The sequence below is a fragment of the Sinocyclocheilus rhinocerous genome, unplaced genomic scaffold (assembly GCF_001515625.1).
Source record: "Sinocyclocheilus rhinocerous isolate Xijiao unplaced genomic scaffold, SAMN03320098_v1.1 scaffold1312, whole genome shotgun sequence".
Taxonomy (NCBI): Eukaryota; Metazoa; Chordata; class Actinopteri; order Cypriniformes; family Cyprinidae; genus Sinocyclocheilus; species Sinocyclocheilus rhinocerous.
The window spans coordinates 475,044-502,056 of record NW_015639805.1 but is presented as its reverse complement, the minus strand read 5'-3'; the positions used below and the strand labels follow the sequence as shown (position 1 = coordinate 502,056).

General features: G+C 39.1%; 1 protein-coding gene across 4 annotated transcripts in view; it reads right to left on the bottom strand.

Annotated features, from left to right (window-relative positions):
• The window catches only part of LOC107752139 (protein FAM222A-like), a 74,306-nt gene that overhangs the window by 25,924 nt on the left and 21,369 nt on the right, over positions 1–27,013 (bottom strand). For 2 of the 4 annotated variants that reach the window (XM_016568018.1, XM_016568019.1), the window contains exon 2: positions 7,362–7,519. In XM_016568018.1, coding sequence (XP_016423504.1) covers positions 7,362–7,467 — 106 coding nt within the window. In that variant the 5' untranslated portion in view covers positions 7,468–7,519. Of the gene's footprint in view, positions 1–7,361; positions 7,520–8,430; positions 8,448–22,516; positions 22,533–27,013 lie in introns of those variants that run through there. The other 2 variants (XM_016568020.1, XM_016568017.1) reach the window with 2 other exon arrangements.

The following is a 27,013-nucleotide window of genomic DNA, read 5'->3' as shown; positions in this document are numbered from 1 at the left end:
ATTAGATCGCACAGCAATGTGTAAAAACAATCGTCATCGTTGGCGCCTTCTGCAGGCCTTTGTTATAATGCGTGATGTACATTAGCTCTATTGTTTATAATACATTATGTATTTTTACAGTTTCGTTCAATAAAACCATATGATTTATTGCTTACATCTATTTTTATTAATCAAAAAGCCTGTCTAATTAATTGAGTTTTACAGTTTTATCTTTACCAAATTCTGTTTTCCATTATTTCTGGATTCCATTTTAATGGTTCAATTAAATTCTCCAATTAATTGATTTTATTTAAAAAAATTTTTTTTTTTTTTCAGAAATACTGCACATTTACATTTTTCTCCTAAATAAATTCTGGTAAATAACATTTCTGGTAAATAAAAAGTGTTAAAAAGTGTTTTTTTGATTTAAATTTTATTATTAGTAGACTAGAACACGTGGATATGTTGTCACTTTTTCTCTATAATACTGAACTTTGATTTCAGTGATTTGGACTATGAGATGGACACTTGCTTCTTGCACTCTATGTTGCACTTTACTTTTGCTTTAAAAAAAAAGGATTTCATAGAAATTTGGATTTCATTTGGTTTAATAAAATATAGTTTAATAAAATATTCTTAAGTAAAATGGTTGATTATTTGTGGGAAATTAATCGTTTAGATTAATCGATAAATTAGTTGATAGATTCATCGAAAAATAAAAATAATAATCGTTAGTGGCAGCCCTAATATAGACATATACAGATAAATAAGACAGATAAAGACAGACGGACAGGTAGAAAGAAAGATTGATAGAGATAAAGATAGACAGAAAAATAGACAAACAGAAGGTCAGTCATCCAGAAAGAGAGTGATCGGACAGACGGATGAATAAATATGAGATGGAGACAGGCAGATATCACAGTGTGTGCACTCATGTTCTGCATCTTCTAACCTGTCTCCCAGCCCCAATGGAAGGTCAGTCTCCGAGTGTGATCTCATTTCCTCAGCTGCTCTAGGAGCCCTGGATCCCCTCCACCTCTTCCTCCTCCTCCCCTGCCCTCCCTCTCTACCTCCTTCCAACCCGTACATACACCTGGGAGGCCCACGCGCCAGCTTAAAGGGCATCTCGCTTACGTCTGCCAAAGCCACGGCAACAGCCGCTAGCATACCAGGCCCCCTTCCCCACCCTGCTCTGCCCTCTACGCCAGTGGCACCCAAAGCCCCAGGATGGGCACAGAATGAGTGGAAAAGCTGGTGGGTTCCCAGCAGTGCCCGGAAATGAGCCTCTGGGTGTGTCTGCAGGATGCTGGCAGGCCGATCGGCCAATTGCAACCCTGGGTTGCAAAGAATACTGCGGGATTGGATACAAATAACACTAGGCAGTGACAATCAAAGGTTTTTTAGTCAATTATTGATATTAATATGAATGCTAATTGCGCATCATGGGAAATGTAAGCCCTAAAGGGCACCAACTAAAATAAACTATCATGCCTCAGAATCATGACAATGAGGAAAAATCCAAATCCCCGCAGACACAGGGCCTGAGGGTAGCTGTCAATCAATGTAAAAAGGTGAAAAAGGGCAGAGTAGAAACTAAGGCTAAAGGTGACCTTTTAGTTGCCCTTGTAAGCATGTTTAAATATCTTGTGGCAAATGTGATTTGTTTTCTGTGTGGTGACCCCTGCTGGACTGGAGGAGCACTGCTGAAACAAAGACATTCTGGCAGGCATCAACATTTCATGACCCTTCCACAACCCTTAGCCATTAATGTGAGAACTAAAGCTCAGTCTAATTCTGACGTCTTGTCAGTATGATACTGACTTCTGCTTCTCATATGGTTCAAATCTTTCCCATCAGGCCTTCAGAGGTGATAATCTCTCTCTACCGGATTGGATGTTGTGACCCTGCAAATGATGTCACAGTGCCATATGTGCATCTGATTGGCTGCCAATGCCTGCTGTGGCTCAGGGTAGAGGGTGAAGAGTGTTGTGATTGGACCTGAAGCACTCACTCACAGACACCTTACACAGGTGAGTGTGTGTAATGGATCATGTGTAACATTAGCATGCAATCTACATGAAGGAGGAAAGGAAGGAAGGAAGGAAAGAAGGAAAAAATAAAATGCAAGAAAAAGGCAAAGCAAAAAGAGGAAAAAATTAACTGAGCAAACGAGTGAAAATGAGCAAGATTAGAAAGAGTAAAGAAAAAGCAAGAGATAGAAAATTAAATACTGAGCAAATGAAAGCAAAAGAGTGAACAAAAAAATTAAAGATAAAGAGAAAACAAAGAAAAGCAAAAGAGAAAGAACTAGAGTGAACAAGAGGGAAATTATGAAAAAGAGTGAGAAAAGAAATTGAGCAAAAGAATGAAGTACAGAATTAAAGGATGAGAGAGTGAATTAAAGAATAAAGAAAAATGAGTGGAAGAGAGAAAAAGTGAACAGAAAAAAAGAAAGAAAAAGAAAGTGAGAGACCAAAAAGTAAGAAAGAACAAAACAGCAACGTAATTAAACAGCAGGAAATATACAAAATAAATTGAGTGTGAAAAAAGTTAAATAAAACGGAAGAAAAGAAAGTAAACAAGCGAAAGAAAGAAAGAAAGAAAGAAACCAATTAAACAGCAGGGAAAATATATGCAAAATAAATTGAAAGTGTGAAAAAAGTTAAACAAAACAAGAAAAGAACGTGAACAAAGAGAAAGAAAGAAAAAGAGAAAAAGAAAGAAAGAGGAAAAGAAAGAAAGGGCTGGAACTAATAAAGGAGCAGGGAATATTCAAAAGAACGTGAAAAAGAGAGTGAAAGAGCAAAAGAAGGTGTGAAGGAAAGAACGAGCTACGAAAGCAAGAAAGGCAGAAAAGCAGCCAGAATGCATTGCGGAGGTCAGCGTCGGAGTGGCTGTGATGTGTCCGGCCCCGGTGCTCCTGTCCCCAGGGTGCTCAGTGATGAAGGGGGATCTGCCCTCCGCTCAGACTTTCATGTCGCCATCTAAGCTACTGGCAGACAGACACTGGCGGGGGCTGCACGACAGCTACAAATGTCACCCGAACAGGGAAATTTAATTAGGAACGACAAGCCCTGACACGCGAGAGTGCCGCCACATACTCCGAGAATTTAGGCATGCTGAAAGCAAGCGGCTGTGATTTATAATTTAACTAATGCCTGGCGTTTCTTTTTCATTTCTTGGCTAGAAGGGGGATAACTCAAAAGGCCTCCTCACTGAAGCTAATCTAATACGATATTTTTAAGGGCAGGCGGTCAACGGCTTTTTAAAAAGCACGTCGCTCGCTATCTCTCTCGGTTTCTCGCTACCTCCACTTTGCAACTCGCCTGACTTTCTCTCTCGTTTTTTTGAGCTCTCTTTCTGCTCAGACAGGGAAAGAGGTGTGATAATGAAAACAACCTCCTTTCCTATCTCCCGCCTCTCTCTCTCGCCTGCTAAGCTCCATGCACTCTGGGGAAATTGATTGTCTGGCGGGCCGATCGGAGCACTCGCAGCTGATGCTGGAGCCAGTTAAGTCCCTTTTTTATTGAGGGTATGAGGCATTTTTTAATGGGAGTCGCATCAATGAACTGTGCAGGCGCTCGGCATCTGCATGCAGAAGGGGGCTTTTACTTTATAGTTATTTGAATACCCTCCCAAATCCTCTCTCTCTACTCATGCCGGATCTGAGGAGGACAGAAAGCAGGAACCTGTCCACCTTCATCATCTCCAGACACACTGGCCTCTCTCTCCGTCCAAAGCCTGACACCTGTCTGCAGCTCCAGACCAGACGGTGCAGTCCATATATACTGAAACCACAGCGCAGACACAGATACTCTAATCAATGACACGCACAAAGGTCTATTACTTATTGTTATGAGCTTGTGCTCTACTGCGGCGATCTCTCAATCAAAAGCAAACGGACGCCAGGAAGAGTGAGTGAGTGAGTGTGTGAGACAGAAAGAGAAAGAAACTGTTCTTTTGCTATTGATTTCAGCCTCAGACCCCTACTGACTGCTTCTCAATAAGAAGTCTAGAAAGGAAGTGGCTAAATCCTGCTGAAATTGGAGGGAGGGAATCAATTTAAATCAAACATGGCGGTCTCCATCTCTTTTCTCTTCTTTTTTTTCTTTTCCATGCAAAATCATTGATCGTTGAAACTTCTTTATCTATACAACATTTATACCTCCACTTGGATTGCCCATTCATCCATTGAATGGACAATGGATCTTTCTTTCTCTTTCTGTCTCACACACTCACTCACTCACTCTTCCTGGCGTCCATTTGCTTTTGATTGAGAGATCGCCGCAGTAGAGCACAAGCTCATAACATGCCAATCTCCCATGGGGGGTTCCGCAGGGATCTATACTAGCTCCTACCCTTTTTTCTTTATATATGCTCCCATTGGGTTCTATTTTCCGAAAGCATGGTGTATCTTTTCATTGCTATGCCGATGACACCCAGATTTATTTGCCCCTTAAACACTCGGGTAACATCACCCTGGGCCCTCTAATGGAGTGTATGGAAGACATAAAAATCTGGATATCATCACATTTTCTTAATCTAAACGAAAAGAAAACGGAAATTATATTCTTTGGTCACCCTAGTGGCATTCCCACAAAGTTCGTTAATGATCACCATGTCACATTTCAAGCCAAAATTCTTGTTAAAAACTCTTTGCATTTATTATCCATCTTCTTATCCATCCATCCATCCATCCACTACTTTATCTATTCATCCATCATCTGCTTCTTATCCATCCATCCATCCACTTATTCAATCTTTCAATCATCCATCCATCAATTTCTTCATCCATCCATCCACTCATTAATTCATTCAGTCATCTATTCTGCTCCTTCATGCATTCATTCATCCATCCATCCATCCATCAATATGCTTATTCATCCATCTATCCACTCAATAACTCATCTATCCATCCATCCACCCATCCACTTATTCAATCTTTCAATCATCCATCCATCCATCAATTTCTTCATCCATCCATCTACTCATTAATTAATTCAGTCATCCATTCTGCTCCTTCACGCATTCATTCATCCATCCATCGATATGCTTATCCATCCATCCATCCACTTATCTATTCATCTATCATCTGCTTCTTATCCATCCATCCATCTATCCATCCATCCATCCGCTTCTTCATCCATTCTTCCTTTCATCCATCCATCCATCCATCCATCCATCCACTCATTCCTTCATTCATTCATCCATTCTGCTCCTTCATGTATTCATTCATCCATCAATATGCTTATTCATCCATCTATCTACTCATTCATTCATCCATCCATCCACCTATTCAATCATACATTCATTCATCCATCCTTTTGCTTCTCCATCCGTCCATCCGCCCTCACTTACTCACTTATTCATTCATTTCTATTGCGCCAGTCAAGTTCTTTCACTTCCTGTTCTCAAAGTTCACTCTTTTACAAAACATACACGCACGCATTCTTAAAACCTCACAACAGAAACATCTCAGACAACGGCAGCAGGTGCCCATGGATGTCTTTTCCCAAAAAAGCTGTCCCTTTGACCTTTTCCTGTTTGCCAAGAAGGTGAAAGCAGAACGATGCCACGCTGATCAGAGAGCAGCAGGAGGACGATGCCATCCTATTACCTTTAAGCTGCTCTGAGCTCAGAGCTGAACCTAAGGGATAATGGTTAGAAGTTCCTCAGCTCATCTGCCTGTCCTCACTATAATCAGCTTGTGCATGTGGAATACTGCCACACCAACAAAACAGAACCGAAAGCATATGGAATGTTCTAAAAGAAGGACATCTCCCTCTTCCTCTCTATTCTTTCCTTTCTTCTCTCCTTCTCATTACAGGAAGAGCTCCCTCAGTTTAAGTCTAATCTGAAGCTTAAAGCAGAGCCCTGGGATCTTCGGTCGGAAAAAAACCCCAAAACATTTCTTTAATCTCAGAGCCTGCCAGAATGAGATTTGTCAGTCTGTAAAATTCCTACAAACCCTGAACAAACATGGACATACACATGAAAATGTACACAAATACACAGTGTGGCGACCAGAGGATCTGTTCTACATGGGTTACTCGTGCATATGTGTGAAACCGACTTATGGAAAATTAGCAGATTTGTTTCAGCATGTGTTTATTTGCATACAGGTAAGTCGGTAAGGACATACACCACTGCAAATGTTTAGCTAACCTCGAGCTAGAAGCCTTGAAGCCGTGGCAGGGAACCTCAGCAGTAAAGTCTTTAATTCTTGCTGATTCAATGGTTATTGAACAATGAAGACAAACACTCTACAAATGATCCATATATGGTCAACAAGACCTTCCATAGACATTCCACACAGAATTGCACATAGACAGGTAGAGGCTAAGTTGAGTATAATGTACTAGAGCAGAGCAGGTTAAAGTGCAGTAGAAAAGGAGTTCTCCAAACTAGGGCTTTTCTAGACATAAGAGGGTACTAGGAGGTCTGTAAAACATTTGATAATTTATATTTTATTGATTTATTATTGTTTGTAAAATGTGTTATTAAAGCTGTTAAAGTGAACAAGGGCAGTTAAGATATTGGTATTCATTTATTTATTTACATTCAACCAATTCGACAAGATTTAATTTAATTTCAAAACAAAATTTAGATGTAATAAATCTAATAATTTAGATTTAATAGATTTGAATTTAATTTCAGTTTTCTAAAGACTGATAAAAAAATTGGTAAAATAATTGTTGATATTTTATTCTATTGAGAGCAAAAGCAACAGTTAAAAAATGAAAAATCGGCATTTAAAAAGTGAATATTTTACAGCTAATATTTGAACAATTTGCTTTAGTACAATGAGAATATAAAAGCCAATTCTTCAATTATTCAAGGGGACGACTGTATTTCTCGATCCTTGGCATCAAAAACCCCTGCAGCAGAGTACACTACAGTAGAGTGGAGTATAAAATACTATAGGAGGGGAGAACAGACAGACTCAAGCACAAGGACAAAAGCAAGCAGCGCTCCAATCAAGGCTGCGAAAAACAAGATGTTAACTATTTATGTCTAAACAATGCCACTGTGAGTGGAGTGAAGCTTCTTGGGGCATGAAATTAATGTGATGTGAACATTTCAGGGGTCATGAATGTGCTTCATTCACGCTGACATAAAAAGCTCTGTTAATAGAACAGTGTGAAAGAAGAGTCTATTGTCAAAGTTCATTTAACTCATCCTCAATGCCGTCAGTGCCTAACTACACAGTCACATTTAGTTATTCAGTCTGAGTGTTCGGTCCTATCAGAAGGAAGAAAATCTAATATGCTGTGCCAGCAATCAGCAAGACAAACCAGTTTGCTGTCGACCGTTTGTATTTGTCATTTATGATCAAATTAATCTAAAACCAGAAATAAACAAGAAATCTAAACTCTGCTCACATTTGCGGTTGATGTGTTGTGTTGGCTCAAGACTCTTGCTGCTGCTGCAGACGGCCGTGGCGTGCTGGGGTGCAGGGTTCTGCCTCCTCTGCAGACAGGCCAGCATGACTGCGCAGACGCAGGTATGATTCTACAGACACTTTTTTGCCGAGGCCGACCTGCAAAATGAAGAAAAATTTAATTGTTAGTGATGTAGTCAGAATAAGCAAGATGTGCAGGAATTATACTGATTTAGATGGAAAAACAGTATTATAAAAAGTAATTTGGGAACTAGAGGTTATAGCACATAAAATATTTTTAAAATTAGAATTTTTTTTTTTTAAATCATAAAAAATGTAAATATTGAAAGTATTAATAAAATTATAAATATTTATGTTTTTAAAATAATAAATAAAATAAATATAAAAGTATTAATAAAATTACAAATGTTTATTTTTAAAAATATTTAAAAAACTAAATAAAAAGTTTAAATAATAAAAGTATCTAAATATTTCTTTATCTATCTGTATTTGTTTGCTAAATAAATAAATGATCAGTAAAATTATACATTTATATTTTTAACAACATAAAAATAAAATTAATACAATTATAAAAATTTAATTTTTAAATTACAAATAAAAATAAGTGTAAAAGTAAAATTACACTTGCTTAAAAGCATAAATAAAAATAAAAATGAAAGTTTAAATATGAAAACTATCAATAACATTATAATTTAAAAAAGTATAAATAAAATAATAAATATTAAAAGTATTAATAAAAGAATTATTTTCAAAAGTATAAATAAAAATAATTAAATAAAAGTGTAAACTAAAATAAAACTAAACTAAACTTAAATACGAAAAGGATCAGGAAATGCCAGATTCAAACTCGCATGTGTCAGAGCACAAGCGCCAACCACTAGGCCAAGGCTCCAATGTGTATACATATTTTTTTATTCAGTTCTTCAACTCACACCTGTGAAGCACAGGAGGAGGACACACACACACACACACAGACAAGTATGTGAGGTGGAGGTTTAATGCTGCTCCAGCTGCCTCTCGGCTCTGTGGGCTGAATTACAAACACACACCTGCTGCATCACATGGGAATCCAGCAGCCCCATCATTCCTGGCCATCCCACAGCACCCATCCATCAACAGCCTAACACTTCCTTCAGTCACAAGAGGAATAAAGCACCCACCACTGCTCACAACACACACGGTAAGAACAAAACCCTGCGCTGACCTGCTGAAACACTTCCGAGGTGTTTTTTTTTTTAAATTATGCGGATGTCAAAAGAGAAAAAGAGAGCCTGTCTGCAGTTCAGATGGCGACTGGGATGGTGTTTTGCCCAAAAAGGTCTCGAGGCGGTTTCCAGGAGTTTCTGCTTGGAGTGTAAATGTCCATATTGTGTGTGGGTGTATGTGTAACATGCTGATGAGTCGGGTGGGGGGCAAATGCCAAGCGCACATCAGGGCCAGTGACGGGCGTAATCAATCTCCCCCCGGGCCATAAATCTCTGGCTGCGTTCCTGCTCTGCCTCCCTCCATCTTCAGCTCTTTCGCTCCAGAGGAAGAGGAGAAAACGGGGCGTGCTGCCAGACAGTCGACACAGGAAACAGCAGCTCTGTTGGAGAACGCGTTATAGGACCATCTGACTATGTTTTAGGCAGCGCTGCCACCCACCAGCCGACTCTCAGACTAGCAAAGACAGTCTAATGGGAAGTTAAAAAGTTAAGTGGAAACGCTTGTTTTGTTTACTGTGGAGACGTGCCGAAATGGCGTTTGGTCTCGTACTGTATCGCGTACCTTGTCAGTGTCGTGCGCTTTGCTTGGCCATTTGTTGTGATAAACAGGAAAGTGTGTCCAGCTGAATTCAATTTGAGTTTTGTTAAACGAATAAAAAAAGGCTTAGTTTACCGCGGAAGCGGTCGCGGCTGCGGTCGTGGTAAGACCGAAGAGTGTAAAGACCATCGACTCTACCGTGCGACGACACCGGCAAAGGACATAAGTATCGCTTTTTATCTCTCCTCTTTCCACTTCTGTTTCAGGTTTTTATAAACTATTTCTTACTATGTGTCAGTAAGTTGTTGTTATTTTAGCATGTGTGTTTGCCTCAGTGTTATTTTTTTAGGATTACTGATAAACTACTGTAGTTTGATTTGTATTAGTTATCTATTTTAGTTTTAGTTACAGTTGTAGTCATGTTGTCATTTTATTAGTTTTTTTATTATGTCTATATAGGCTTTTTATTAAGTTTTACTTTTATTTAATTTGAGTTATTTCAGTACTTCAGCATACAAAATGGAAATGAAATAATATATATATATATTGAATGTATTTATATATATGTACATGTATATGTATATGTGTGTGTGGCTGTACATACACATGTAGTTGTTTTTTGGTGTTTGGCTTAGTGTTATGTTAGAATCATTATTATACTCATACCTTTTGTTCTTTTAATATTTTGAATTGTTTTTAGCTTTATTTTTTTTGTTTTCATTTAAATGTTTTAGTTTTGAAATGTTGTTGTATGCATTTGTCATTTTTATTTCATTTCTTTTATTTTCTTAAATGTGTATATATATAATATTTATAGAGTTTTAGCTTTCAGTTTTAATTACATTTTCTTATTTGTAAGTCGCTTTGGATAAAAGCGTCTGCTAAATGACTAAAAGTAAAAGTAAAAGTAAAGTTAAAGGAACAATCCTGCTGGAGTAACTTTAGGAGAAGTGCCTTGTTCAAGGGCGCAAAGGAGGGTTCGAAATTGCAACCTTTTGGGTACAAGCCCAGATGGAACTAGATCAGGACTTTGATTTCAGCACAAATGTGCAAACGTATCATACTTTGTTTTACAGCACATCTGATTGTCAATCGTTAAGCAATTACAATGATTTCCTAAACTTAATATAGACATCAAGGTTAATTTTATGATATATGGAATATTACGGCTAATGTTGTGTTTGCTCCTACATGACTTACTGTGGCCCAGGAAATGAAACTAAACTAAATCAAACCAAAAAAATAATAAAAATCACAAACACACAAAACCCTAAATGAAAACTATTTTTACCTAAAAAAACAAAACAAAACAAAACAATGGGCGAAATTGAAACTAAATAAAAAAATGGTTTCAGTACTCTAAAAATAGCTAAAAAATAAAAAAGGCGACAATTTTAGGTTTAGTTTTTCTAAAACATGCTATATTACAAAATGTGAAAACTTTACGGAGGTTAGATAGCAAAAATTTTAATTGAAACATTTAGTGCATTAACTTTGGCAGACCTAAAATTCTAAAACCAAAATAAAAACTAAATAAACTGAATCTAGAAAACTATTAAAGAAAAAACTACACTAAAACCATCAGTGATTGAGTGAAAAACTAAGTAAAATAAAGACCGATAAAATGAAAATAAAATAGAAATGAACATTTCAAAGCATAATAACCTTGGTGAAATGTTTAATATGGTTTGCCTAAGTAGGTAAGACATGTTCCCGGATCAATATCCTTGTTGTTCTGGAACAGCATTCGTATCAACCAATCAGGTTTTAGGATTAGGCTTACAGCTGGGGTTAAGGGCTTGTACAACATTCTTACCCCATCATCCCCCCGATTGGTTAGGGTTCTGGGTTCAACTAGGGCTATGCACCAACAAAAGATCTAGGAACATGTACTACTTGGCTAAATCAAGTCGTGCCAGAGGGCAACTGTGCAAATTACAGCTCTTCAGGTGGTGACGTGATTAAACTGAAGCAGAAACATCTTGAAGCTCAGCAAGAACGTCTGACAACCCTTTACCACCCATCTTGTCAGTCAGACTTTCAGAGGGGAACAAATCCTGAAACTGCGAACAACAACCGAAAACATGCAATCCAAGAGTGTGCTGAATCACTCCGTTTTATTGACGTGAAATCTGTGTGATTTAAAGATCGCAGCTCATCGGTAAACATCTCTCTCTCGCTCTCCTCAATGGCTTTCGGTCACAGCGGGGAAATGGATTAGCCCTTCCTGAGACTCTGTTTCCAAAAATCTGAATGTGAATGCAAGCAGATGATGAGGAACTGAGCAGAGAATGAGAGCGAGATCGACAAGCGACTCAGGTCTGTCTGTCTGCCTGTCAATATTTATTTATAGCAAACAGGCATGCGCTTTGAAATTGTGCAGCCACGTCAGCTAGCATGTGCTTATCAATGCATTTGATTAAATCAACTGCAAAACCAATAAAATCTCCACCACTATACATGCAATCCTCATTGTTCTCTGCCTTCTGCCAACAGCAAATGCTGGAAGATTTCCGCAATTGCACTTGTGTGTGCTTCCTGAGATATGAGCCACATTACATATTTGCAAATTCTCGGTTAATCGCTGTTATATCATAAATCTAGAGGCTTTATAAGCCATTCATAGGGAATGAACCTCACGCAAACAGTGCGACTGAACTCTTGCACCACTACAAGAAACTTGTGCTTGCATGGCTAAAACCATGACAGCATGGATTTAGTTTGATGTTATTTAGCATATGATTTTCATCTTAAGCCTTATAGCCACACCGACTTCATAGACATCCTGGAGTTAAATCCCTTGGTTAGGGTAAAGGCTCAGGTTGCAAAATGTGTGTTCAGAGAATTCAGACCTAACAAGGGTTCAGTGCAACATGATTTTAAAACTAAATGCATCTCTATGAACCACATTACAATTCACACAGTGAAAGTTGTTTTAAACACTGTTAAAACTATTTCACATGTAGAGATGCATACATTATATCTTGTCATAAATAATTATAACCGAATTTAAAATGCATAGCGTAACAATGAATTGTAGAGATGCACCGATTGCTCAGTAATAAAATAAGAACACAAAAAAATTGCAAACAGCAGCACAAATAAATGCAATAGAATAAAGAGAGCTATGAAACTAAGTTTTTCAGGTTAAGTAAGTTTTTATTCAGGTAAGAAATACTACAGAAATTAAAGTAATTAAATGCAAAATAACACACCCAGTGTTATTTTACATTTGATTACTTTAATTTCTGTAGTCTTCATTGTAAAAATTAAATACAGATTAATGCTTACCATTTAAAGTAATAAAACGTATTCAGTCAAGTGCAGAAAGTGATTTCTTTGTCTTTTGTTCTTTGATTAACATGACAGACAGCAGCAGGAATATTGGACTGTGGTCCCTTTAAGAGTTTATCCACGGATCCAATATTATTTAACCGGAGCGAATGAGACGTGTGTGAGAGAGAAGGGGTCGTCGGAGAGAAGAGAGCGAGAATGCGCGGCTGACGTTATTGCCTGTGCCGCTGGTAACAAAACGGATCGGCTCGGAATCAGAAAGAAGTGAGACTGACCGACCGATCACCGATCCGGGCCGATCATGAGGAAAACCGGCCGATTCCGATCCCTGGCTGATCGATCGGTGCATCTCTAATGAATTGGTAAGTGTTATAATGTATTAACTGGTTACAATTATTCATGAGATTGTACAATGCATTATAAGGTGCATTACAAGGCATAATTAATGGATTAAAACTACTTTTATAATGTGTTATACATAAAAGCTTTCAGTAAAGTGTTACCATTACTTTTAACAGTGTTATTCATTTTATTGTACAAATCTATAAACATAAGGTTTAATCTTTGTGCTTAACTATTAAGTGAGTGTAAAGGTAATCTAAATGCAAATATTGGATAAATGAGCATATGCAATTAAAATATCCTATTAAAATATTATATTAAAATTCAGCACTATTGTGTCTAAAATTTAAATTAAAACCTTAAAAACGAGTCAATTATTTTAAATTTCTTAAAGTTAATTTAGGCATGTATAGTATGTAAAATGGATATAAATTTTAAGACCCTAACCTTTAAGCGTGCATTGGATGGAGCCAAAGGTAATGTAAAAATTAGATGAATGAGAAAAACTATTCTATAAAAAACAATACACATACGCAAAAAAAAAAAAAAAGGATGATACCTGATATGGTACCAATATAGTGGGCATTGCTAGATTCACAATGCACTTGCTGCCAGTTTTTCTTGTAGGGCTAACATCTTGTTTTACACAACTGCAAGTGTTCTGATTGACTGCGATTGGGTGGCGCCATGCGGCATTTTTGCTTTCAGTGTGAACCGACAAACTACAATACAACTTTTTAGGACAAAGACACTCTGAAATCTCCGACTGAGACATGCAGCTTAAGTCAAAGTACCCTGTGCATAAATCAGCTTCCGCAATGAAAGTGCTTTTGAACCTGTAACAATATACAGTTTCAGGTAGACACGCACTTAGTTTGTCTGATGCATGCCGAGATCTCTGGCAAGCGAATTAACCTCACGCTGGCCTGAGCCCCCTGAATTCTCTGAAGTGCACTTCTGTGGGAGAGCCGAATAGATCGATAGGCTGGAAAGTAAGGGGAAGGTGAGAACGAAGAGAGGTGTTAGTGAGGCTAAAAGAACCTAAGACAAAAAGCATGATGGCTAAAAGTTGATTTCCTGTCTATAAAATCCTCCATTATGACCAATACAGGCTCGGCCTACAGGGAATGTATGTACACTGATGCAAAGGAGGGAGAAAGGAAAAAAGGTTTGCATTTATCTGCGAAAGACGAGGGGACGGAGAGGAGGGGGGCTTCTCTTCCTAATTGAATGGTGACCTGCCAGCTCAGTGTGAGTGTGTGTGTGTGTGAGACAGAGAGCCCCATGCAGTGCGTTTAAAAGGCCTGTGCGTCTCCCCTCTTAATAAGCCCAAACAAGTTAATCCAATCGACACACCCAGACTCTTTTCTTCAGTTTTAACAAGCAGCCACTACAGTCCCCCATAATCCCTCACACACACCGCACTGCTGAATGGAAAGCAATGAAAGAGCCCATTAGAGGGACAGACAGAGTCCCCGACCCCTTAACTTCACTACACAGCGCACACACACAATCTTGACACTCAACACTATTATATAAAAACCACACACACACACGCACACACGAACATGCTGAGTAGAAACAAAATCAGAATAACACATACACGGATAATGCAACAGGACAAGGACAAACGAGGATGCAAAACACACACAGACAAGCAAACAATCCTTCAGAGAGGACAGGCACACACTCTGGGACATAAATCCAACGATTGTTAACAAGACACACACACACACACACACACACACACTTGGAGACCCGGCGCTTCCTAACGACACATGAATGCAGGAGAGGACGTAAAGCCCATGGAGCGCAAACAGTCCTGCTGACAACAAACAAACAATATACGCACGCGTTTCCACTATACATACAGTTTCATTCAATAGCTAACAATATTCGCACACAATATCCACATCTGCTAAAGGGCCGCCTCCATTCCTGGGTCAGACACGGGTCAGCCATTGTTGCAAGCATAAGCAGATGGAAGATGGTTTATTTTGCAGCACGAAGAATGAACATAAACATATTGCAGCGGTAGATTCTCCAAGCCAAAGCATGGCCTGTGAGCAGGAGTCGGATGATTATATGATGTCTATCTCTGTCACAGCACGCCAAACCGCACGCCTGTTATCTGGAATCACGCTACAGTAGCCCGCATTACCCCTGACACGTAGATGGCTGAAGCACCAGCTAATTGACCGCTGAGACGAAATGCTGAATGAATAAGTTGTGCGTGTGAGATTGCGTGGAAGAACTTCCTGTCTAAAGCAGTGAAAGGGCAGTTAGTGCTGATGCATTCACAGAATACACCCAGAGATATTTTCTAATCGTCAAAATGGCTTTTTGACATTTTCACACTATCCTTATCCAACCAATAGTGCAACATGGCAACAAAGTTACATTAGATGAAGTCCAAGGTAATCTAAAAGTAAAAATTGCAGAAAAATAATACTGAGCAAATGCATGCGCTCCAATGTTTAACAGTATAAAACAAACATTAACCAAAAAGAAAATCAAATTAAATTAAATAAAACTAAAACAAAAATTAATTAATTAATATGCAAGCTACAGAAATGTATATATTTGTGTATGTATATATAAAGTGAGCTTTAGATGTATAGTATATGTGTGTGTGTGTGTGTGTGTGTGTGTGCGCGCGCAGGGCTTATTTTCTTCTTACAAAGCATTTACATATAACCAATTGGAAAAGACAGATTGTACAGCCCAAGCGTAGAGAGGTCACACATCTAAATAAAGACACGTCACAGCAATTGATTGTTTGTTAAACTGTAACAATCCACAGAAAAGAGCAGCTAAACTAAAAAAAGCACATTGCTGGCCATCACACTGTTCATCACACATCTGAACTCATTCACATAACACAAGGACCCCGTTTAGGATGAACACAAAATGAAAACAATGGCCTATTATATGCCCAGCACCCCCACCCCCTGAAGGCATTCATTTGTTAGTGTGAATATTCAAGTGTCTTCTCTTGCCGTATTTTGTTCATTGTTTGTGCTGTTTGATCACAGCCTGAGGGGGCTGAAGTCTGAAAGATGAGCCGTTGTTGGACAAGGGAGTGAGAAAAAGACAAATACGTAAATCATACACGCTGACATTCAGTTATGATGAATAAAAACCTAACGTACCATCAATAATTCAAATCCATAGAAAATAAATGAAGCTAAAAAGTTTGAACCTCTATATACACCATATCAGTGTTCTCTGAGGACACTCGACAGTATCCCAGAATGCACTTGCAGGCATGCTGACCTCAATTCCAATTACCATTACCACTGAGTGAAGAACAATCAATTGCTGGGAAAAACACATTTTGCAAGCACAAAAAGTATACAAATTGTACTAGAAATTAGTTGTTTTTGTTGAATTGGCCCTTATAATACCCATAAAATGAACTATTGCCGGAACTACCTGCGACGGAAGGAATCTGCTGTAACTTTGAAAATGATGGACTGGCCCCCTCAAAGTCCGGACCTCAACCCCATCGAGCAATTTTGGGGTGAGTTGGAAAATAAACTGGACAGATCTATTGTACATTCAAAGGAAAGCCTTTGGCTTGAGTTGCAGAAGGCATGGGATAACATTACTGACACTATGCCAGAGAGATGTGCTGCTGTAATTGCTGCAAAAGGTGGACACACCAAATATTAATTTTTTGGTATATTGTTGTGCTCAGAGCAACCATCGGCATGTTTCATGAACATCTTGAAATGAAATCATGTTTTGTAGGCAAAAAAAAAAAAGGTCAATATTTTTAGATCTGTCAGGTGTTTTAATAATTTTGGCCACCACTGTATATATCCCATCGAGATAATTAATAAGAAAAATAATTTCTTTTGCCAAGACACAATGTAGTTATGACCCAATGACCCAACCACTTTTTCATTCACTCCCACTGAACCTTCTAAGCATAAACATGCGCAGGGATGTGCACACTCAAATATATATTCTTTATCAGACATCGTTTCCTCTGAGCTTATCATTTTCCTGTCCAATAATCAGAGAGAGAGCAAATAACGGCCCTGTCCTGCCCCAGTGGCAGGAAATATCCGGCACCTTCCATATCGCACAGCCGTCCTGATAAAGACCCGCGTTATCATTCCCCTTCCGAGAGACATGAGGTACTGAAGGAGAGGTATGTGTGTAATTTACGTGCGCGTGAAGGTGGCCGCGAAGAAAGGAAATGTGTGTGAAATGGCAATCTTTTGATAAGTCTCAGATATGCGTACAGGAGTCTTCAAGGAAAGGTATCCCATTCATTGCTGCCGAGACACAGCTGCTTTGCAAAATGACATACAAAGCAGGTCGCTTCCAAACACACACACACTGACTCTACCTGACACACTCAGCCATGTGACTCTCAAACCAACGTCATATTCTCCCAGAACATTGGAGGGCTTCGTGAAGTCTCCTTTGCTAGTCTTGAAAAGCATTCTAAAATCGCCCGCTGACAGCTTGACGATCATGAGGTCAAGTGAGGCTTGGGAGATTCATCCGAGACTGAGTTTCTGATCCGATGAGGCGGAGGAACTCCGCTTATTCAAGAACACTGTTTATCCTGAGGATGATGTCATAAAATCCTAGCACAAAACAAACACCAGGCCTGAAACCTCTCACGTAGGCACTCCAGCATAGGTGCAGTCATGCAAAACCCTGCTTATGATGAGACGTGCCCTCTGACCTTCTCTCTCTCCCCGCATGGCACACACACACACACACACGTCCCCTAAGCAGAGTTCAGCATCTTAAATTACTGCCTGCCCTTTCCCTCTGTGTGCTGCCCTCCTCTCCTGACCCCTCCGCTTCGCTGACGGGGAACTGTTCATAATTAAATGTTAATCTAAAAAAAACCTTTCCTTCTTCCTATCTCTCGCTTTCTCTCCCCCACATTTTTAGGAAGAGATCTAGTTAGAGATTGCATTAGCATGAAAAAGCAGGCTGGTAATTGTCTTCACCCAGCGGAGTGATCTGTAGCTCAGTGAGCGGAGAAATCTGAGGATTAGTTTAAAAAAAATAAAAAAATAAAAAAGGCAGCAGCTCTATCTTTGCTCCGAGCGCAGATGCTGCCCACAGCCACAGAGTCTCCGATTAAATTACACTGCGAAGAGGATGTGGCCATTGACTTAAAAAATTTAATAAAATAGACCAGCGGGAGACTAAAGCTCGACCTCCGTTTTAACTGCCGAGCGAATCCACAAACCCTTCATCTCGCTAATCTATTAATATGCATTTCTGTTGAAAACGAGGGAAGGGATTGGGTTGGCGGTTAAACGTGGTTTCGAGATATGGCACGGTGTATTAAAGGGGTTAGATATCCCAAAATCATGCCTGTAGGCCCTACTGCCCTCCTTTAATCCCGGGTGTCACATTTTAGCTTGTCTGCTCGCCGGATTCACACTTCAAACACACATACACCCAGAGGGGGAAAAAATAGTGCTCAGAGGTTGCTCTTTTAGAGCTCAGGAGACTTCATGTTCTCAGTTGTTTTGTTAAAAGAAATAGTTCATCCAAAAATGAAAATCATGCCCTCCAGCGGAACTCACAAATCTCATTTGCGCATGCGCATATTATTTTAGACTTGGAGCATTAAGACTGTTGCTGCAAGTTTGATGTGAATGATAACAAAAGTCATGTATATTGAGACATACCAGGTCTAAATATGCAGAAATGCAAATGAGATTTGAGCACTTTTATGTCATTTTTGGGACCACAAATTCTTCAAAATGTCTCCTTTTGTATTCTGTAGATGGGTAATTGATTTTCATTTTTGTGTGAACTATTCCTTTGTCTTAGAAGTTTCTCTTAAAACACAAATGAGACGTATATAATTATTAACATACAGCAGAAGAAGAGAGCTTTAAAAATCAATATAGAGAAAATAATCAAGATTGGATGCTTAGAGAGTACACGGAAACGGTGTAGAAAAAAATATTTTAAAAACTGATTTAAAAAAATACACAATAAAAATAAGGGTTCAGAAAAATCTGCATCTGAATATGCATTCATAAGCTATGTATTAAAATAAAATGTAATATTTCAGTATAGCATTAAGGAAAATAAAACAATTTAAAATGGGTGAAAATTTTGAAAAAATAAAAAGGGATTCCAAAAAAATAAATTGTACTAAAAATAATATAAAAAGATTAAACAGAATAAATGAAAAATATAATGATAAAAAAATGGGCTCTGAAAAGTACAATAAAAAATACAATTAAATAAAATTAAAAATATTTCACAGTATAAACTAGTCTTGAAAATATATAGCTGTCTTTATATTTTCAGAAAAGGGGAATCTTACAACTGGATCATAAAGTCTGGTGGGCCATAGATTACCCCACACCTGACATAGATAAAAGACCTATATGTTAGAAAAATTTGATAAATCTTTGCATTCATATTAAAACAGGTATTTTTCTTGTAGTTCAGCTATTACAGAGATCTTCGTACTCACCGTCCACTCATTTTGTCTTAATGCCACAAGCTACCAAATACATCAGCGATGAGAAAAAGCACTTCCACCTCCAAGGCAAAACTTCAGCCGGCCAATAATCTAATATTTCATAAGCTGCATTCAGAGAAATGACATTTGATGAAACATTTGCCCTGCAAGCAGTGCAGAGCGGAGCCTGACTCGCTGTGGGATTAATGGCGGTGTCAGGCTGGAAGTTAAGGACCGGCAACTGACCTTCTCTTCTGCCCAGATCTCAACGCGCAATTAGCTACATCCACTGTACCGTGGAAGCACACAACAGAGCGCCTCGGTTTACCGTTTACATAGGAAATAACAGGGCAAAAGGGCGATTCACACGTGTCTAGAACGTTTGTGAAGACCTTGAGAACCATTGCTCCTTTGAATTTACCATAAATAGACCACAAGAAAGGATCTGTTTGTATGGCAAGCACAGCGTGTGTCCCGACGGTGGGGTAAGCAGAGCTGACGAGAGATTGACAGATTGAGTGTACAGGATACGGGTGAGGAGACTTTGTGTGGAGATATACGACTCCCTCTCTGATCGGCAGTCCCTGACCTTCCGATGCACGCTCCTTAACTTCCTCATTAAGCTGTCACACAGCCTGCCAAAAACAAACCAGAGCTCAAAACAGAAACTCCAGTGTTGTGGTTTAAATTCATAAACTAACACATCTGATTATGTAACATGCATTCCGTAACACGTTACCGCAACACTGGTAAAGGTATGTATATGTATGTGCAAAGGTATGTATAGGATCTGTCCATTTATTAGTGCATGCTGGAAAATCAATGTAACTTTATGCGTAGTGAGAAAGTGGGCAATTACAAACTATTGAGAAGGTAGATGATGAATCCCAGACAAATCTGAATGAAAAAATATGCCTTTTAAATCTTTATATATATTCATAGTAGATAATTAATACATGCTTACCGGACCACCTTCATCACCAGGATGTCCTCTCAAGCCTTGACCACCAGATTGACCCTATAGGCAATAAAACATTGACATGAGCAAACACTGATAAATTTAATATTTTTTTTATCTGTGTTGTAGTATAAAATATGTTGTTTTTCGAAGAATGAATTTGACCTTTGATCCAGGAACACCAACAGCTCCTCTGTCCCCTCTCTGGCCATTACACTTGCACGGAACAGAGCAGCATTCCCGCTCAGCAATGTTATCCTAAAAAAAAAAAAAAAAAAAGAGACAATCGAACCAGTGGACGGCTGGATCGGTTTTCAGCATCTCAGCTTGCCCAGCCTGAGTAAATGTGCTCAATACTTGCAACGATTAAACTGGCCGTCCCGTCTAGCCGTAGACAGTCTGCCTCTCTGTCCACGGCAATCATACCCTATTAGAATAATGATAAGATATCCCTGTCTCCTTTTCTTTCCCTTCCTCTGTGTCTTCCTGGTCGGGTCTCTGATAGACATTAATTCCAGTTTCATCTATAAAGCCAAGCTCATGCATATTTAACAGAATCTATTACTTTAGGATTAAATTATAAAAGACTGTCCCTCTTAAATTTTTTATAGTTTGCATAATTGGTTGCAGGGCCCGAACGGGACCTCAAAACCCCCAGTTTATTAAGAAAATAATAATAAAACGGGCCAAGACACGCAGAAGCAACTTGAAGACCTTCAGAAGTCTGTGCACACAGTGTGGATACAAACTAACAAACAAACAAATAGTTCAGCCGCATTAAATCGACCTGACCCAACAGGAAGAGATTTTAATTGGTTTCCAGGGCTCAAGGGACCCCTCACAGCGAGAGGACACCTCCATAGAGGATGGACTAGATTTCTGACAGCCTTCAGTCTGAACTAGATTTAGATGACAAGTGAGAAATTTAGCCTAAGAAATTATAAAAGCCTGAGAGAATGATGTTTCATCATGTCCACAACAGCATAAAAGGGGCTTTTCATTTCACACTGACAGCGATTTGCAGTGACAAAGCCACCGAAAGTTATTCGTTTTTAGTGAGAGTTAGTGTTTTGCGGCGACTTGAGTGACAGCGTATGTGGCCAATGCGAAAAAGTTGACAAAAGTTCCACTCAAAGTTCAGCTCATGCAAATGAACCATGTAGAAATAAACGACTTAAACGACTTAGTTGGGGCGACATTCAGAATTGAATTGAGCCTTTTAAATTCTAATTTAATTGTTCGGTTTGAAGAAAATTTGATTGAGGTACCAAATAGGATGCAGAACTGCTATTTGAATGCAAGTAGAATTTCAATTCATTTAAGTTTCAAAGTTTTGGAAAAAAAAGTCTCAAAGTTTATAGGTGATAAGTTGAATGACCGGTAGAACAGACAATAGATAGTAATATTAGTAAAAGATAGATTAGGGTTGGGTCGATAGACGATGCCATCGTCTATCGCCGATGGCTGACAGACATCACGATGTTAAGCTGACATCGTGATCTCCCGCCCCCCACCACCCCCTCTCCCGCAATCCGCCGCATCCCAGTTCCGTGTTCGAAAAGGAAATGAAGTGTACTACGGAAACCCTAAAGCATTGGTGCTCAGGATCATTCGCCATCGTCCTATCAGACATTTCTCCTTACTCTGTGTATGTGGTCAGCGAACTTTCATGTACTGTAATGCAACAGGCTACCGCTAGCAAGCGGCTAACCTTTTAGTGGCTCTGTATAACACGTTATTTGTTTTACGCTTCGAGCACACCGCTAACCCCGCCCCCCGATGTCATCGTCCATCACAATGTTTCACAGTAGACATCGTCCGATGCCAATTTGGCGTCCTATCAGACTTTTCTCCTTACTCTGTGTATGTGGTAAGTGAACTTTCATGTACTGTAATGCAACAGGCTACCGCTAGCAAGCGGCTAACCTTTTAGTGGCTCTGTATAACACGTTATTTGTTTTACGCTTCGAGCACACCGCTAACCCCGCCCCCCGATGTCATCGTCCATCACAATGTTTCACAGTAGACATCGTCCGATGCCAATTTGGTAGACATCGCCCAACCCTAAGATAGATAGATAGATAGATAGATAGACAGGAAGATAGACAGACAGTTACAGAGATCCAGACAGACAGACAGACAGACAGACAGAGGGATAGATACAGATATAGAGTGACAGAACGATAGAGCAAAAGAGACAGAGCAGAAAATAGAACAACAGAGCGATAGATTGATCGACAGACAGACAGACGGTTGAATTTCTTCAAAATTACAATTCAGTAAATTTATTTTCCTGTCATTCTAATTCCTAAATACAGGCCTGAGTGAAACTTACGTGGGCAGGTGTTTATCAAGGGCATTTCCTAACAAAAACGAGAGGGAACAAAAGAGAGAGAAACCTCTGGATGTCACCGTCCCCCAAATTAGACAGAAGGGACATTACCAGAGCTCGTCCCCACCGCCTGCCAACGAACGGGCGTATCTGTGCAGGGGGGAAATATTTCACAGCGTATAAATTATTAAGCGTGCGCGCAAGGCCGATGTGCTAAGCAGTGCGCAGATAGGCCAGTTATTCACAGCTCTGCTGGGACGGTGGCGTCTGCAGCCTCCGCACGCTCCTATCAGATAATTTGTCACCAGCGATAGACAATTTACTACACAAGCCTTTTTCAATTTATTCATTGTGCTGTCACTGCAGTTTTCTCCCCCGCACTGAAAGCCGCCATACTCCCAAACCAACCCCGCCTGATGGAGAGAGGCTTTGAGCCGTGTCTATTTGGACACACAGACACACACACCTGCTGAGGCTCCTTCTTTAATGTGGACAAAGACAAACACTGTCTATTTAAATCTTCTTAATTGAGAGTAAAAGAGAAGAACCCAGGAGACACACAAGGCAGATGTCCCTTTCCGCTCGCTCTCTCCCTCCCTGCCAAACCTCAGCTACTAAAACAGTGTGATAAAAGCATGCGAGGTGGGAAGAGCACATAGAGACAGCAAACACCCATCCGCCTTGTCTCAAATTAGCTCTGGGCTGGCTTGAGGAGATAGCCAGGGAGTGCTTCCATTAAGAGCAAACGAAGCCCTCTGTGACCAGCACAACCCTCTCTACACCAATCTCACAGAGGCTCAAAAATACCCAGGGCTCTTCTGGGAGCACCAGCAAGAAAGCAGGGCTGGCCTGTGCTGGCAAAGCAGAACTGCAGCTACCTAATACTGAGGACTTTGCAGGTTAAACCTAGTGCATCTGTAAAGCACTGCCTTAAAGTCAACACACAATTAAAAACACCATCACAGAGTTTGTCTCACTATAATAAAGTGCAAAAATTACTGTGTAAGAACGTAATGAGAATCAAAAATAGGAATAATGGCTTAATCCGGACACATTTAATTAAATAAAATAAATATTAAATTAATTAAAATTTGTTGGAGAAATGTCCTTAATTGTTATGAAATGGATGTAAAAATATATACAAACAAAAAATCTACTCTAAAAGTCTTAAAAAAAACAACACATTATATACCATACTACCAACTTGTAATATATTATTATTATTATTAAATAATAATAATAATTATTATTATTATTATATTTTTCCATTTCTATATTTCATATTATATATTTAATGTTTCATGTTGCTAGCATGAAAACAACAATAATCAACAACAAAAACAGTCATATTAATAATAGCAATCATATTATTATTATTATTATTAAAAACAATCATATTTTTCATTGAGAAAATAAAATGTACTTTGTATAGTAGAAGTAAAATCATCTTAGCTGAAAGACTTCAAAAGATTTTGTATATAATAACAATAAATAACAAAACAACAATTCACAAAAATCATAATAAACAATAATAATGATTATTATTGTAACAATAATAATACTAAATGGTTACATATACACACACACACACACAAAATTATTATAAATTATTACTATTATTGCATTACAATAATGATTGTTGTTGTTATTAGTAGCATTAGTAGTGCTATATTACAATAACATTATATTATTATTATTATTAAAAACATATCTTTTGACCACAGCTAAAATGTTTTTACTGCAAAAATAATCTTTGGCTGAAATCTCAACCCATAAAAGGCTTTTTAGGAAAGAATAAAGTGGAGGGTGAAATGTGATCTGGGTATGTTTTTGTCAGAGTCACCCATATAGACTGTGAACCTGGTTGGGAATAAAGGCAAAGCAGGGTTAAAGTCCCTCTGGAACATTTCTCTTCAAGATACTTCAAGGACAAAAAAGTCTGGAGCGCTACAGAGTTGCTGTCATGCTATTCGTTTGAAAGCTTTCAGCATCTCTGAGTTTAGCACCGCATAACCTTGCTGCTGGATATGTGAGTCTCTTTGATTAGCGGCTTTAATGAGCCACACAATTAGATATGAGGCAATAAAGGGCTCATTTAGGAGCGGTGTGGTCTCTGACAGCTGAACCGAAGTTAATTGAGATTTACGTGACAAGATGCTGCTGCAGCAGCTAACAGCCTTGGAGAACGGTCAGCCTAAACTGTGAGCTATTCGGGATCAAAGAAAGGACCAAGCAGATAGGAGAGCAAAAGATAAGCATGCTGACACACGCTTGGCATAGTATTTTGTATTTTCTGTCAATCTGATAGTAACTTTAGGGTGGAAAAAAACCAGGCTCAGATCTGAGCCCTCTGTTTTCATGGGTCTTTTAGCACTGAAAAAACTGCATCAGTGGCCATGAGAGAGCTGGAGCCAGAGAGGTTGGGGCTGCTGTACATCCTTCATGTGAAGCCAATGCCACTAAATAACAGCAGAGAGAAGTCTCCCCAAGGACCACAGTCCTAGTCATAGTACACTGATCAAGGCAAAGCGGCTGTCACAACAGCCAAAGTTTTGGCACACGTAATCACACAGACATATGCAGGTCTTAACAAAAACCTCTTCGGGAATACCAGTACCAACTTGCATACAAACTTTGGGGTCTGTAAGATTTTAATTCAAATGTTTTTGAAAGAATTCTCTCATATTCACCAAGGCTGCATTTATTTGATCAAAAATACAGTAAAAATTTTAATATTGTGAAATATCATTACAATTTCAAATAACATTTTATCATATGTTAAAACGCATTACTTTATTTTATTTATTAATAATTTATTCCAGTGATGGCAAAGCTGGATTTTCAGCATCATTACTCCAGCCTTCAGTGTCACACGATCCTTCAGAAATCCTTATAATATGCAGCTTTGGAAACATTTCTCATCAATGTTAAAAACAGTTGTGCTGCTTAATAATTTTGTGTAAACTGTGATAATTTTTTTTTCTGGATTCCCTGATGAATACAAAGTTTAAAACAGCATTCATTAAAAAAAAAAAACACATTATTAAATGACTTTACGGTCAGTTTTTATTTAATGCACCCTTTTTGAATAAAAGTATTTAAAAAAATCTTGACCCTAAACAAATATATGTAATGTGATGCAGTACTGAATTAAATTAAATAGAAAGCAGGAATAAAATCATGGTACTATTATCCAACATGTTTTGACTTGCTATAATATTATTATTATTATTATTTATGGTCTTATATAACCTAAAAATAGCTTCAAGAAAGAAGAGAGTTAAGATTCTAAAAGCAAACATAGCATAATGTGCAGTTAAATCGTACAAAATAAAAGACATTTAAACAGGGAACTAAACAGGGAAACCAATTCTGATTTGTTAACAGACCCACTGTGCCTTGAATGGCCAGCACAGTTTTTCACAATCCAAACACAAATACAGACTTCAGTGTCCTAAAAGGACAGTTTATGGAGATTTCAGCTGCACAGACAGATCCAGAGCTTCTCCAGTGTCTCGCAGGAAGAATGATGTCAACTGTGCAATTATCTCAGATGTCCCCTTTGAAAGCCCTGTTCCAGACTTTCTCTCTCAATAGGGGGAATCTGAAAAGGGCTGAGATGAGAGATAGATGTGCTCAGAGCCTGGGTGTCTGGCCCTCGTATATAAAACACAGCCCAAATATCCAGAGAGGGCACCGTTTGTGCGGGGGACAAGGTGACCCTATCTCCCGGGAGCCTGTGAAATGACACAATAGACGCCTCTCATCTCTCACACACACACATATATCCACACACGCCAGCCAGCTATCACTGTGCCAAGGAAGGAGACGGCACAAAAGCGGAGGCTGGTGGGGGGACACCGCCCTTGAGCCCCCATTCAAGCAGAATCCGGTGACAAGCCCCCTGCATACACCCCACAGACGGTGCCGAATTCCAGCCTCCGCCCTGAGCCCCAGCCACAGGCCCGACAGATGGAGCGGCTATTGATCGAACCGCTCGCACCCTCCCCGCCCGCTGCATCCATCCCCTGAGGAAACAAAGGGCTGGAGAAGTCAAGAGAGACGCCTGAATGCGGGGAGCAGGGTCGAGGCAGAGGGGGGCCGAAATGCTTCCACACAGCTGAGTTATGCAGCAAGTGTCTGGGGCATTTCAAAGCTTTGAATGCACTTTTATGATCCAGACTCAGAGGAGACAGGTTGTGTGGAGAGCACACAAGATCAGCGGCGGCTGTATTTGCTCGGACATAATGGACAGTAAACACTGCCGGTGGAGATGATACGGGTACTGACGGAGAGAGCATCATCAAAACAAACAGCTCTTTTTATCAGCAAGCTGGGAAACTTCACAAATATTTAGACTGATAAATTGTTTGGCTAAACTAAACGGAAGAACATGATATCTAGGGGTGTAAGAAAATATCGATACAAGTGAGTATCGCGATATTTTGTTTGGCGATACTGTATCGATTCTCAAAAACGGAATATCGATATATATATATA